An 11,530-nucleotide genomic window follows, 5' to 3' on the forward strand; every position below is an offset into this window, starting at 1 on the left:
GCCCAAGAATAAATAAATTCATCTATTTTAGATCACGTTCTGATATCCATGACCATAAACAAAGAAAGAAATGAGGAGGGAAATTTAGATCACATTTGATATGATTCCTGGATATCAATAAACAACATAAAACATAAACAAACAAATAAATAAAACTGAGATCACGTTTAGACTCTGATCTCTGGATATACACCTTTTATATTCTAAATGATGTTGAGAATCCCGAAACATTATTTGGCTCACTATGTTCGTACTGTTTCTGTTATATGTTAAAAACCGTGTTAGTAGTACACATATGCTGTTATAACACAGTAATATACTTTAGCATATTAACAGCTAGTGGTTGAGACATGTAACTGTTTTTTTTCTATCCCGGAACGTTACTTAAGGTCGAGGTGCATGACCGGACGTAGTTATCTGTAGCACCACTCTATGCGCAAAATATTTAAATTTAGTCACCTCTACAATACACATATACTAATATGCGTTATCATTTTCAAACGTAGTTTTATTAACATTAACCTAGCCTACTGGATTTATTACACATGACAAATATAGCCTACTCACCACGAAAAAGAATGCTGGCACCGAGGAGGATTGTGGGTAACGGCACTATTTGCAAATTTAGTTTATGTTTTACATTCTTTATTGAATGAAATAACATTTAATTCAGTTACACCGTGCTTAAACACATTATAATAAATGTATTGTCGCAAAAAGGTTAAGGGTTTGAGAAATCCATTTTATGTTGTTTAAGTCACCGATGCTTCATCGGCCAATACTGAAACGTTTAATTTTACGGACCTCATCAAACAAGTCCATTTATATCGTAAAACATTGAATATGTGTGGTCATTAAGTATCAACCACGTCCGTTTATAGTGAAATGGCCTCTTGAAACGAGGAGTTTGAAGCGTTGTTTTAGTCATCGGTGCGCACTGTCCGCTGTGACGTCAGTGGGCATCACCGTCTTCGAGGCTCCTCGTGTCTTTGACGGGCTTCCCGCCGCGCGCTCCGACAAGTTAAGACTATACTTTCAGGGATCATTTCTATAGTTACTAACTTGGAAATGTGTTTCGAAAGAGTTAAGTCTCCCAAACCACGATGATGAGTGATGTGTGCTCTTCTGAGCGTGAATCGGGTGATAGTCTGCGGTTTAACCGCAGATAGTTACCATTGATGAACGTTCACTGACTCTATCGGAGCCATTGAGGAAGAGTGCATGATCCGAGTGGTTATTAACCGAAACCTGTTAAAATTATTTAAGATTAACTTTAGTGATTGATGATTGTTGCTCTACTAATCAGTAGGACACTACGCATTTGTTTGAGCTGTTAACTAAGTACTCATTTTCTTAATTGTAAACATACTGTTAAATTAGCTTCCGGAAGCCATTTAGTCGTTTCTGTTTTATATTGTTTCTTAAAGGAATTTTAAGAAAGTCTCATAAAAAGCGCTTCCGTTGCCCCTTAAGTTAGTGAGTATTCAACACGTCAAAGGTTGTCTTCAGACTTTAGCACCTGCTCCTACTGTAGAAAGTGCCAGAAGTTGGAGTGCTAACCAGTCCTAAACTCTAGACCATGCAGGTGAGCTGAAGGCTACTACCAAGAAACCCGGGCTTTGCCACAAACCCCTACTGTGTATTAAGAGGCAGAAGGCCAACAATTCTCCAAAATATGTTTTATATTGGTCTTATGAAGTATTCTAATTTGTTTAAATACGAGCCAAAATCATCACAATTAAAAGAACCCAAGACTTAAACTACTTTACTTCGGTCTGTAATACACAATTTAATACACGAGTTCCACAATTTGAGTTGAATAACTAGAATAAACTTGATAAACTGATTTATTGAGATGCACCTGTAGATGGGCCTCAGGTCAAGCGTGTTGGCCGACCAGTCAGGCGCAGCAATATCACGGCCAGCAAAGCACTTTGGAAGTGGTCTTGTGACTGTGGGAAGGTCCCGCTGGAAAAGTTAATCAGCATCTTCATAAAGATTTTTAGAAGACGGAAGCATAAAATGCTCCAAAATCACCTGAAGGCTGCACTGATTTTGGACTTGATGAAACGTAGCGGACAAACACCAGCAGACGTCACAGCACCCCAAACCATCTCCGACTTCAGAAACCTCTCACTGGACTTCAAGCAGCTTGGGTTCTGTGGGGCTTAAAATGCTCTTTTATCTGAAAAGAGGACCCTGGACCACTATTTTTCACCTTATTCCAGCTAAGATGCCTCTGGTGTGGTTTCTGTTTCAGGAGCGTCTTGGTGGCCCCTTTTCCTGAAGATATCCGAGCGTGGAGACTCTTGATGCTCTGACTCCCAAGAGTTTGAATCAGCTTTGCTTGGCAGTTATTGTAAAGCTTGCGGTCATCCCCGTTGCTTGAACACATTCTCCTACACAATTTCTTCCTTACCGTAAACTCTGAATTTAACACAGCTTTGATACAGCACCCTGTGAACAGCCAGTCCTTCAGCAATGACCTTCTGTGACCTTTAACCAGCAGTCTTCCTCATTATTGTGGCACCAAATAAACAAGATACAGCCGGAATTTCTATCAAAGGTCATTTAATGAAACGTTTGAGATCCTGGACTTCGAGCAGTAATAATCAAAATTAAAACAAAACGCTTTTTTTTTTAATGTTTTGCTTTCCCTGCAATAAATTCAAGATATGTATGAAAGTTTCACTTTTTGAAATAAGTTACAAAAAATTAAGCTTTTTTACAATATTCACATTTTTTGAGACGCTGAAATCACCGCGAGCTTCACACACTTCAATGTGGCAAACAAAACTGTGTGTCTTTGCCATTCATTCACACACACACACACACACAATTTTTGCAGCTTAATATTTACAGATACTAGCTTGGAGTGGTGTGGATGATTGTGATGTTTTTATCAGCTGTTTGGACTCTCATTCTTGACGGCACCCATTCACTGCAGAGCATCCATCACTGAGCAAGTGACGTATTGCTATATTTCTCCAAATCTGACGAAGAAACAAACTCATCTACACCTTGGATGGCCTGAGGGAGAGTTCATTTATATATACACACCATCTCCAGTGGGCTTTAGTGAAGGCAATACATTATGCCTTTACAGATATCAGCCAACAGGGTGCGCTGATGCTTAACTAATTCAAGATTAGTTATTACAAAGACAAAGGCCCAATGCGCCGCTATACAGTAAAAGACCATCTAGACTCCCTGACACCGAAAGACGGCTTTCAGCAAAAGACACAGTTTGTCATCACTTTATCACTTGTAATGTGATCCGGTGGCCGTTAACCACAGGCTTTAAGGTTGACAGTGTTTGTGCAAAAACCATCCCTGAGAAAACCGAATACAAAAGAAGCAGTCAAGTATTTTAAAAACATGACGGTTTTGAGTTATCTAATATACAGGCGAGTTCATAACACACTTACAAGCTCAAGGGCTCATAAGCCGGTGCGTGTCTACAGATGATGGCACCATGTAACCCTTTCCTGGAGGTATTCCAGCAGCGAGCGCTTTGGTCCAGTCTTTGGTGTCCCGAAACGTCAGAAGGATTTCAAACACTGCAACACACCGGCACAGGCTAGTTATACACACCGACACCGAGTTTCCAGCGGGATTTCGAAGGCAGTGCGTAAAGGCTCACCTTGATTGATGGCGAGGACTTTGGAGTGGAAGTTTTTGGAGTTTGGTCTCTTCACCATGTACTCATCGATCGGCAGCCGCGCCGTGCGAACGCCCAGCTCTTTTGCCCTCGTGTAGCTTATTTTCTTAAAGAACACAGGACAGGATCGCGTTCAGTTCAGCTGCTTCTCCACTAAGATACCCGCCTTTGATGCACCTTCGGTATTAGTCTCACCTTCTGTATGGTTTCATCCACTAAACCTCCGAGGATGTAGACTTTATCTTCCTCCACGGACTCTAAAGCTAATAGGGAAACGCATGAAATATTTACGCAGAACTAAAACGAAAGAGATATGGTATTTGCTTTACTAAATGTATGACTTTAATGAAATTAAAATAAAATTTTATATAGGCAAAAAAATAAATAAATGTAATGTACTGTAATGTACTAAAATTACTAATACCAAAATAAAATAAATGTAAAAATAATAAAATGTCTGTGTATATATATACACACACACACACACACACACACACAAATACAAAACTAGAGTTAAGTATAAAGATAAAAGCAATTAAAATAATATTAAGAAATACTATAATAGCTATAATATATAGTAGTATTAGGTTAATACAGAATTTTGATTAAAAATGCCACAAATATTTTCAACATCTAAACCATGTGCACCAATGAAACATGCAACAATTTAAAAATAATTAATGTTATTATGTAAATAATATTATATATATATATATATATATATATATATATATATATATATATATATATATATATATATATAATATACACATTTATATAAATTAATAATATATTAATATATATATATATATATATATATATATATATATATATATATATATATATATATAAACTCAATAAAACCAGGACCGTTTATTTAAAAAAATAACGAATAGGGTAAATATTGATTTCATGTTGACTTTTAACTAATGCTTAATGCAGTATAGAATATGTGTTATAAACCTTCATTTGAGTCCGGGGTTAAATATATCACATCTTCAGAGGGAAAGAGATGAAACCAGCTCTCCTCGGTCACATCAATCTGTAAGATTCAGAAAGACAACAACAACAACAACATAGCCTGTTTACTGTACGTCATTTCTACACGACTCTGCTTTTACTGCCGAAGAGCAGACTAACCAAATAATTCCGGAAGCCGTCGTTCATCCGAACACATTCTCCGTGTAGTAGACTGTCCTCCTTTAACTCCGTCAGAAACACGCGGAAAGGCCGCGAGGCTTTCTTGTTGCATCCGTAGAGGCGCCTGATCTGACACGCAAGACGGCTAACTTCCTGTGGGAAAACAAAGAGTCCACTCTACCTGTCAAGCAGGCTCGGGTACCAACCTGCCAGAGCGTGGAGCGCGTTCAGTGAATCTCACTTTGGCAGACAGGCGGTCCGTCATGCTGAGATCGACACACAGGCCGGGTCCTGCTCCTCTGGCCTCCTCCAGTCTCTCTTTGGTCATCGCTTTAATGACACGTTTACTGAGCTGCGGCTCATTCGCATCTATAAGACAAACACCTAACCGGTCAGGAAGCAGCGCCTGCTACTGAATGAACAAGATGTGACACTATTTGGCAGATGCGAAACTTTCAGAAAATCTGGGGATCGCTAAATTCTCAGCAGTGCGTATCACTTATCAGCAATGTTTTTATATATTTACTGTAAGAACATTTACCAAACATCTTCATGCAACATGATTTTGACATAAAAGGAGAATAGTACATTCTGACCCATTTTTGGCTATTGCTGCAAATCTACCTGTGCTAGGGTCACACATACACTGCTGTTTAAACGTCCGGGATCGGTGAAAAGTTTCCTCAAGTCTCTTCAGCTCACCAAGGATGTATTTGATCGGAAACACAGTAAAAGCACTATAGTTGTATTATAAATATTGCTATTTTAAAAGAACCGTTGACACGTGATCCTTCAGAAATCATTGCAACATACCGATTCAAACGTTCAAGAATTAATATTTTTGTGCAAACTGATATAGCTACATTTGAATACTTAAAATAGCAAATTCAACATGCACGAGCGGGCCGTGAAAACGCACTTCACACGGTGAGATCGTCGGGTAGCACGACCCACTAAACCCCTGATCACCTTTATCGGCCTTGTTGAACTTCTTTCTTTGTTTCTCCTCTCTTCTCCTGCTTCTCTTGGCCTCCAGTCTTCTCTCCCAGTTCCGCTGCTTGCGCATGACGTTCTTCTGCAGAAGCAGTGAAACAGGTGACGCGCGGGGAAACGAACGCATGCCTGTGTGATGACGCAGAGCGGCCTTACGGAGCACGTGGTCTCCTCTCGGTCGCACGCGGGCTCGTGCTCGACGTCGATGCGCAGCAGCTCCAGCAAATCTAAGCTGACTTCGACTTCCGCGCGGCTGCGGCTCTCTTCTTCCATTGTGTGAAGCGGGCTGGACGCGTACAATAAGACGTTATATGAATATGAATGCGGGCTGTGTGTGTTTCGAGGATATGAAGACGAGGAGACAGAGTCCAACGAAGCGAAAGCGAGTTCGACGTTACGCTGCTGAAGATAATGTCCGGCAAAATAAAAGAGGACGCCAAGAGTAATGGCTAAACGTCTAAAACAATACATCCAGCATAAAAACCTTTTATAAAACTTGTAAAGCACGCGAAACCGCTGCGGACGTTTATTAGCCGAATCTCTACGACTCGTGTCGCACTGTAACGACGTAATGACGTCGCTGTAACCGTTGCCGTTTGGTCGCACTGTGATGACGCGATTACCTCGCCGTCGCTGTAACTATTGCTAAATCCAGTAAACTGTTTGACTGAATTTAGGTTTAGGATTGTGAACAATTCGGGTCAATAATATAAGAAGACAAGCGAAGATAAACTTCTGCTTACGTGTAGAGAATACGTTAGTTTTCATTCATAAACATAAAAAAACAATAAAACGGCTGCATTTTCAAAACGATTTAAAGCAATAAATTGCCAATACATGGTTTTCATACAATATATAACCTTATGGTAGCATACATTCTTATGTTAGCACTTTATTCTGCGGTTACATGTATCAGGACGCATACTAATAGCATATTAGCCGTTTATTAGCGCTAATTAATGCCTTGTAGTACTTGAGCTAATCTACATCCCTAATCTTACCCAATACCTAAACTCAACAACCACCTTACTAACTACCAACAAGCAGCAAGTTCCATTATATTTGGTTTTGCTCTCTATTTATGTTTACATGTTTTATATGCATAATATTTAGCATCTTTTAATTTTACATTTTGCATTATACACGTGGGTCTGCTGTGTATTTCTGTTTCTAATAAAAATAGACCGTACACACACACACACATACCGTGTAAACAAAACCTTTTACGTCGAATGCGATCAATCGCGATGCAGCACTAGCATTTTTTTTGCCTGTGCTCGGACATATATATCTTTATCATGTAGTTTCTGCGACGGCTTGCGCATTATTAACCAGAAGCTTTTTATAATTCAATGGAACTTACGAGACAGTAGTATAGCCCACAGTGCAAGTGATTCATAACCCCAGTGAGGTTACGACATGGCTGTGTCATAGTGCCAGAGTCATAAAAAATTCCAGATGAGTTCAGAGACTTTTATGATAAGCGTCTTTATTGGGGAATCCCGGTGTGTGCACGAGACAGAGAGTTTTTATGTGTTTGATCCTCAATCACAAACCACCATAACTCATTTCGGCCAAAAACATCCGTCTATCACACATCGTCCGCTAGATACACACCAATATAACAAAGAATGCCGATGAAAGCATATCTGAATCTAGCGGCTCTCAACTTTCGGGTGAATTTCATCTGCAGTCAAACTGATAACAAGTGAAAACGGGCCGCTTCCTGTAAATCACTGCTTTCTCACGTGCAATAAATCAAAATAAATCCAAAGACAGCTTGCAAATTTATAGCAAGTGGGCTATCGGTACGTTTTTGGGTTAATGAATGAGGCTTGTGATTAATTGATCGCCTCAAGCTCTCATTTAAAACCACATCTGGACCGAAATCGTATTGTGAAATGCAATATGCAAGAAAACCATTATTCACCGAGGCAATGTTACTAACCTCCTCAAAGGACACCGAGCAGAATAGTTTTTTTAAGAGAAAAGATTTATTAAAAACCATCATCCAAACATTTTGTATCAGTGGAAGTGCAATTACGACAACATCGAAAACTTTGATTGTATCGGTATAAAACGAAAACAGTTAATCAATCAGAGTATAAGCGTGTAGTGTGGACCTCATTTTGGTTCATCTGGAAATATTCATCAGGACGAACACGTAACAATCGAAATGAGGGGCTAGTATACAAGACAGACGAACAGAAATCTTCTGAAGGAACCAAAAAGATAGCATATAAGTGTTATGAACTCTTCTAGTGAGTGTTGTGAGTAGTGAAAATCAAAAGGTTATCATCAACGTCTTCTACTCTTTCTTGGTCACGCGCTCCTTTCTCTCGACGAACAGAATGAGTTTTTTAACCCATGTTGTTTTGGGGTTCAGGCAGATCCTCTCTCCACTCGACAAATCAGCACTGAAAAGATAAAGATAAAAAATATGTATTAGTTGCAAAGTTTGAGTTCAGTAAAAAAGGTGCATGCTTACGTGGCATGGACGCATTAAACTGTACTAAAAGCGTTTTTCAAATTGAAAAGTATTTGTATTTTATCTCACAAAAGATATCTATTTTAAAATAAATGCTGGAGCAATTAAGCTGAAAATTCGTTTTTGTGTTTGAAAATGGATTCCAATAGAAATTATTTTTTTAATGATTAGTTTTTACAGCATTTTTGATCAAGCAGAAGAGGCCTCTTTCAAAAACATCTCAGCAGTGATATTGGTTTAAATAAAAATGATTTATTAGGACCAAATACAGTCTTAAGTATTTTTATTGGTATGTATTGCTAAATTTGGATACATTTAAATGCAATTTAAATTAAAATGTTCAAATACTGTCCTTTGCTAAGCTTATTTTTTTCAGCTTTCAGATGTTGTCAAATCTCGGATCACAAGTCCAGGGTCACAAATGTGTAAATAATGATCAGCTAACAAAATTAATGCTTACTGCACGTAGTTGCAAATTAAATGTCTATGCAAAACACTTTTAAAATTGATCTGGAAACATTTATCGGCTTGGCAAACGGCTAGCGGTGCACACATCACGTGAATTAATTTGGCTGCTATTTGCAATAATTTAATAATATTGTGAAATAACAGAATAATTGAATAATTGTTCATTCATGATACACAGCTTGCACCCGTGATTGCTGAACTAGTGCACTGTAAGAAAAAAAACACATATCTAGAACAATAGAAAAGGTTTTAGTCATTTTCCAGGACATTATCCACTTCATTAAAGAACGCGGCAACCCAAAAAACATAAAATAAAATGCAGGTAAAAAAAAAACGGCAAAAAAATCAATGCAGAAAATTGCTTCACATTAAAGCTGCAGTCCGTAACTTATCCCTGTTCAAAATTGACAAAATGTATATAATAAGCGAGTGCACCATGAATCCATTTTACAAACCATGTTTTTGGCCTGTCCTGAACCACTACAGTACGCCTATAATAAGCGTTTATATTCGGACTATTTATATTAGGACTGGACCGCAGCGGCACTCGCGTGATTCGCCATAGCCATAAAAGGAGAAAGAAGTAGATCCGGCTACAATGTTCTTCCGCAAGACGCACGCAGTTCTGCCAGAGCGCCTGCAGCTTCAACATAGTAGACTGTGTCCTATTTTACAAACTTTTTTTAGAGTGTAGCATTCTGACTAACTGCTAACACACTGCCTAAAGCTATGCTTGTTCATGTGTAGTTTTACTAATTAAAAAATGAAACAAATTGCATTTGTTAAAAATGTGTTTTGTTGTAGAACGAATCTAAATGAGCGTATATAAATATGTATTTGCTCGATGCGGTGGCACGGTTTGGCGTCGTGACATCACAACACGTCTCCCTTATCCGACACATTTCAGGTCCTTCTTCTAATGAGCTCACGGGTTAAATCAGATGTGTTTGATTCAGTTTTGGGGGGGTTGGGAAACACAGATTTAGCAACTTCCAGCTAAAAAAATGACTCTCCGTTGGCAACTTCCCCTGAAAATTACTCGACAACCCTGGGACTCGGGTCTCGTAACCCAGAGGCGGATTGAAAGACCTGATAGTAACCTGAAATACTCACATGACCTCGGTGGTCTTGCAGTGCGGGCCTCTGGGAAGGATCTCGACGCGCCGCAGGCTCTCCTGAGGGATGATCCTGGACTCCAGCCTCAGACACACGCAGCGGCTGTTGTATCCCGCGCCTAGAGGCTGCACGGCTGGGAAAGAGCGAACACCGCGGTCAGTCGGCTGAGAAACCGCGTTACACCGGTTACACAACCTCACGCCGACATGTGATTTAAAGCTCTTGCGCAAAATAGCACCCCGGCGTGCATCGGTTTTGAGGAAATGTGAAGCGGGGCCGTTCTGTGGGAAGATGCTGAAGTGGGAATCGAGCACAGGGACTCGCATGAGAGTCACCGGCCGCGCTTCGAGCGAAACATGCGCTCGATTAGCGCTTTTGGCTCGAAATGTTCGGGAAATTGCTGCTGGAAAGAACAATAGGAACCATCGCAGAGATTCTACTACAGATACGGATGCAAACATTACAAACCGTCATCTTGCTCCATTAGGATTTAGGATAGCCACCAATAGAAGGTGACCAATTGCCAGTAGAGGCTCCATTAAAACCAGTAAGCCCCATTATAACCGTAAAACCATTACACATGCTGTGATGATTCGTTTTTCTCAGCAGGGATTATAAAAACGGTTACACTTACATGCTAACTATACACGTCAACTAGTTTTTGTTTACTATATAAGTTGAACATACTCTTGCAGTCTCTGATAGTCAGTATGTTGTATATTTTGGAGCAATCAGTCTACTGATAATCTAATAACTGCTAGTTGCATTACTTACTCTTTGTAGAACGTCTAAAGTGGATTAATCGAAATAAAGTGTTACCAAAGTTTTGGTAGTCTCTAAAAAAGCATGAAAAGCCTGGGCAGGGCTTGCTTGTTTGGGTTTTAATCTAAAAACGTTATTCTTTTACAAACGTAAAAGGTTTCACGAGACGATTTAAACGGAAAGCTGCAAACTAATTGCGTGAGGAATATGACGCATTCGATTTATTGGTTAATAAAATGGGATTAAATACAGTACATCAATTAAATTTGTCTTATTCTGAGTTTGCGTCTAACCGTTTTTATTCACTTTGAGGAATACTGTATCTATATATATATTTTTTTTCTGAATCTCGAAGAAAGTTGACAAAATTGCCGGCGTTACCAATTCGAAAAAGTACCTTAGATATTTCTAAGTTCTAAGTTAAGTTAAAAAGTAATGCATCACTTTACTAGCCACGTCCAATAATGTGATCTGATTGCGTGACTCAAGTTACTTGAAATGTGTTACACCCCAGCGCTGGAAATATCAGTTTCAGAATCAGTTTTCAATCTGTCAGAGTCATGGGATTTAATCGAACGGGTCTTGTTTCGATATGCTTCAGCGATCTCGGCGAATCCCCTCATCGCAGGTCAGTGTCAACATCCATTTTAATTAGCGTGACATTTTTGTTAGCACGAGGAAGCAATTCGTTCAGTTCAAATTGGTTTGAGCGATTTCCGCTCAGCTATTGTGGAGAATATACGTACAGTCGTAGGCCTAGCGTTTGTTTTTTAGAAATAAGATTCAATATTTGTTCCGCCGGAGAAATTTACGCCAGTTACGCCAGCTTCAAACTTTAATAAAGCACCAGACCATTAAAAAACAGCCAATATTAGAAGCCATCAAAGAAATTCTAATGGTTT

At 39.2% G+C, this 11,530-nt stretch overlaps 2 protein-coding genes and 1 non-coding gene across 4 annotated transcripts in view; 1 reads left to right on the forward strand and 2 right to left on the reverse strand.

The window, feature by feature from the left end:
- Positions 1-1,023: 1,023 nt before the first annotated feature.
- On the forward strand, positions 1,024-1,235 carry LOC122349824. Its single transcript, XR_006251517.1, has one exon. It is a non-coding gene; the product is annotated as a small nucleolar RNA U3 (small nucleolar RNA).
- Positions 1,236-2,554: 1,319 nt separating this feature from the next.
- Positions 2,555-6,384, reverse strand: trmt10b (tRNA methyltransferase 10B). 2 transcript variants are annotated; one of them, XM_043244983.1, is made up of 9 exons: positions 5,951-6,384; positions 5,771-5,876; positions 5,043-5,170; positions 4,802-4,954; positions 4,625-4,703; positions 3,857-3,924; positions 3,644-3,767; positions 3,429-3,560; positions 2,555-3,333 (listed from the first exon to the last, which is right to left on the reverse strand). In XM_043244983.1, exons 1-8 carry the CDS (start codon positions 6,263-6,265, stop codon positions 3,433-3,435), a joined length of 1,101 nt encoding a protein of 366 aa, XP_043100918.1. In that variant the 5' UTR covers positions 6,266-6,384; the 3' UTR covers positions 2,555-3,333; positions 3,429-3,432. The 2 variants fall into 2 exon arrangements, with proteins under 2 accessions (XP_043100918.1, XP_043100917.1); XM_043244982.1 differs by having other exon boundaries at positions 2,555-3,560.
- Positions 6,385-7,257: 873 nt separating this feature from the next.
- The window catches only part of cxcl19 (chemokine (C-X-C motif) ligand 19), a 4,657-nt gene continuing 384 nt past the window's right edge, over positions 7,258-11,530 (reverse strand). The window contains exons 2-3 of the mRNA XM_043244984.1: positions 9,864-9,999; positions 7,258-8,211 (exon numbers count right to left, since the gene is read on the reverse strand). Coding sequence (XP_043100919.1) covers positions 8,103-8,211; positions 9,864-9,999 — 245 coding nt within the window. The 3' untranslated portion in view covers positions 7,258-8,102. The remainder of the gene's footprint in view (positions 8,212-9,863; positions 10,000-11,530) is intronic.

Source organism: Puntigrus tetrazona, chromosome 7 (genome assembly GCF_018831695.1).
Source record: "Puntigrus tetrazona isolate hp1 chromosome 7, ASM1883169v1, whole genome shotgun sequence".
Lineage (NCBI taxonomy): Eukaryota > Metazoa > Chordata > Actinopteri > Cypriniformes > Cyprinidae > Puntigrus > Puntigrus tetrazona.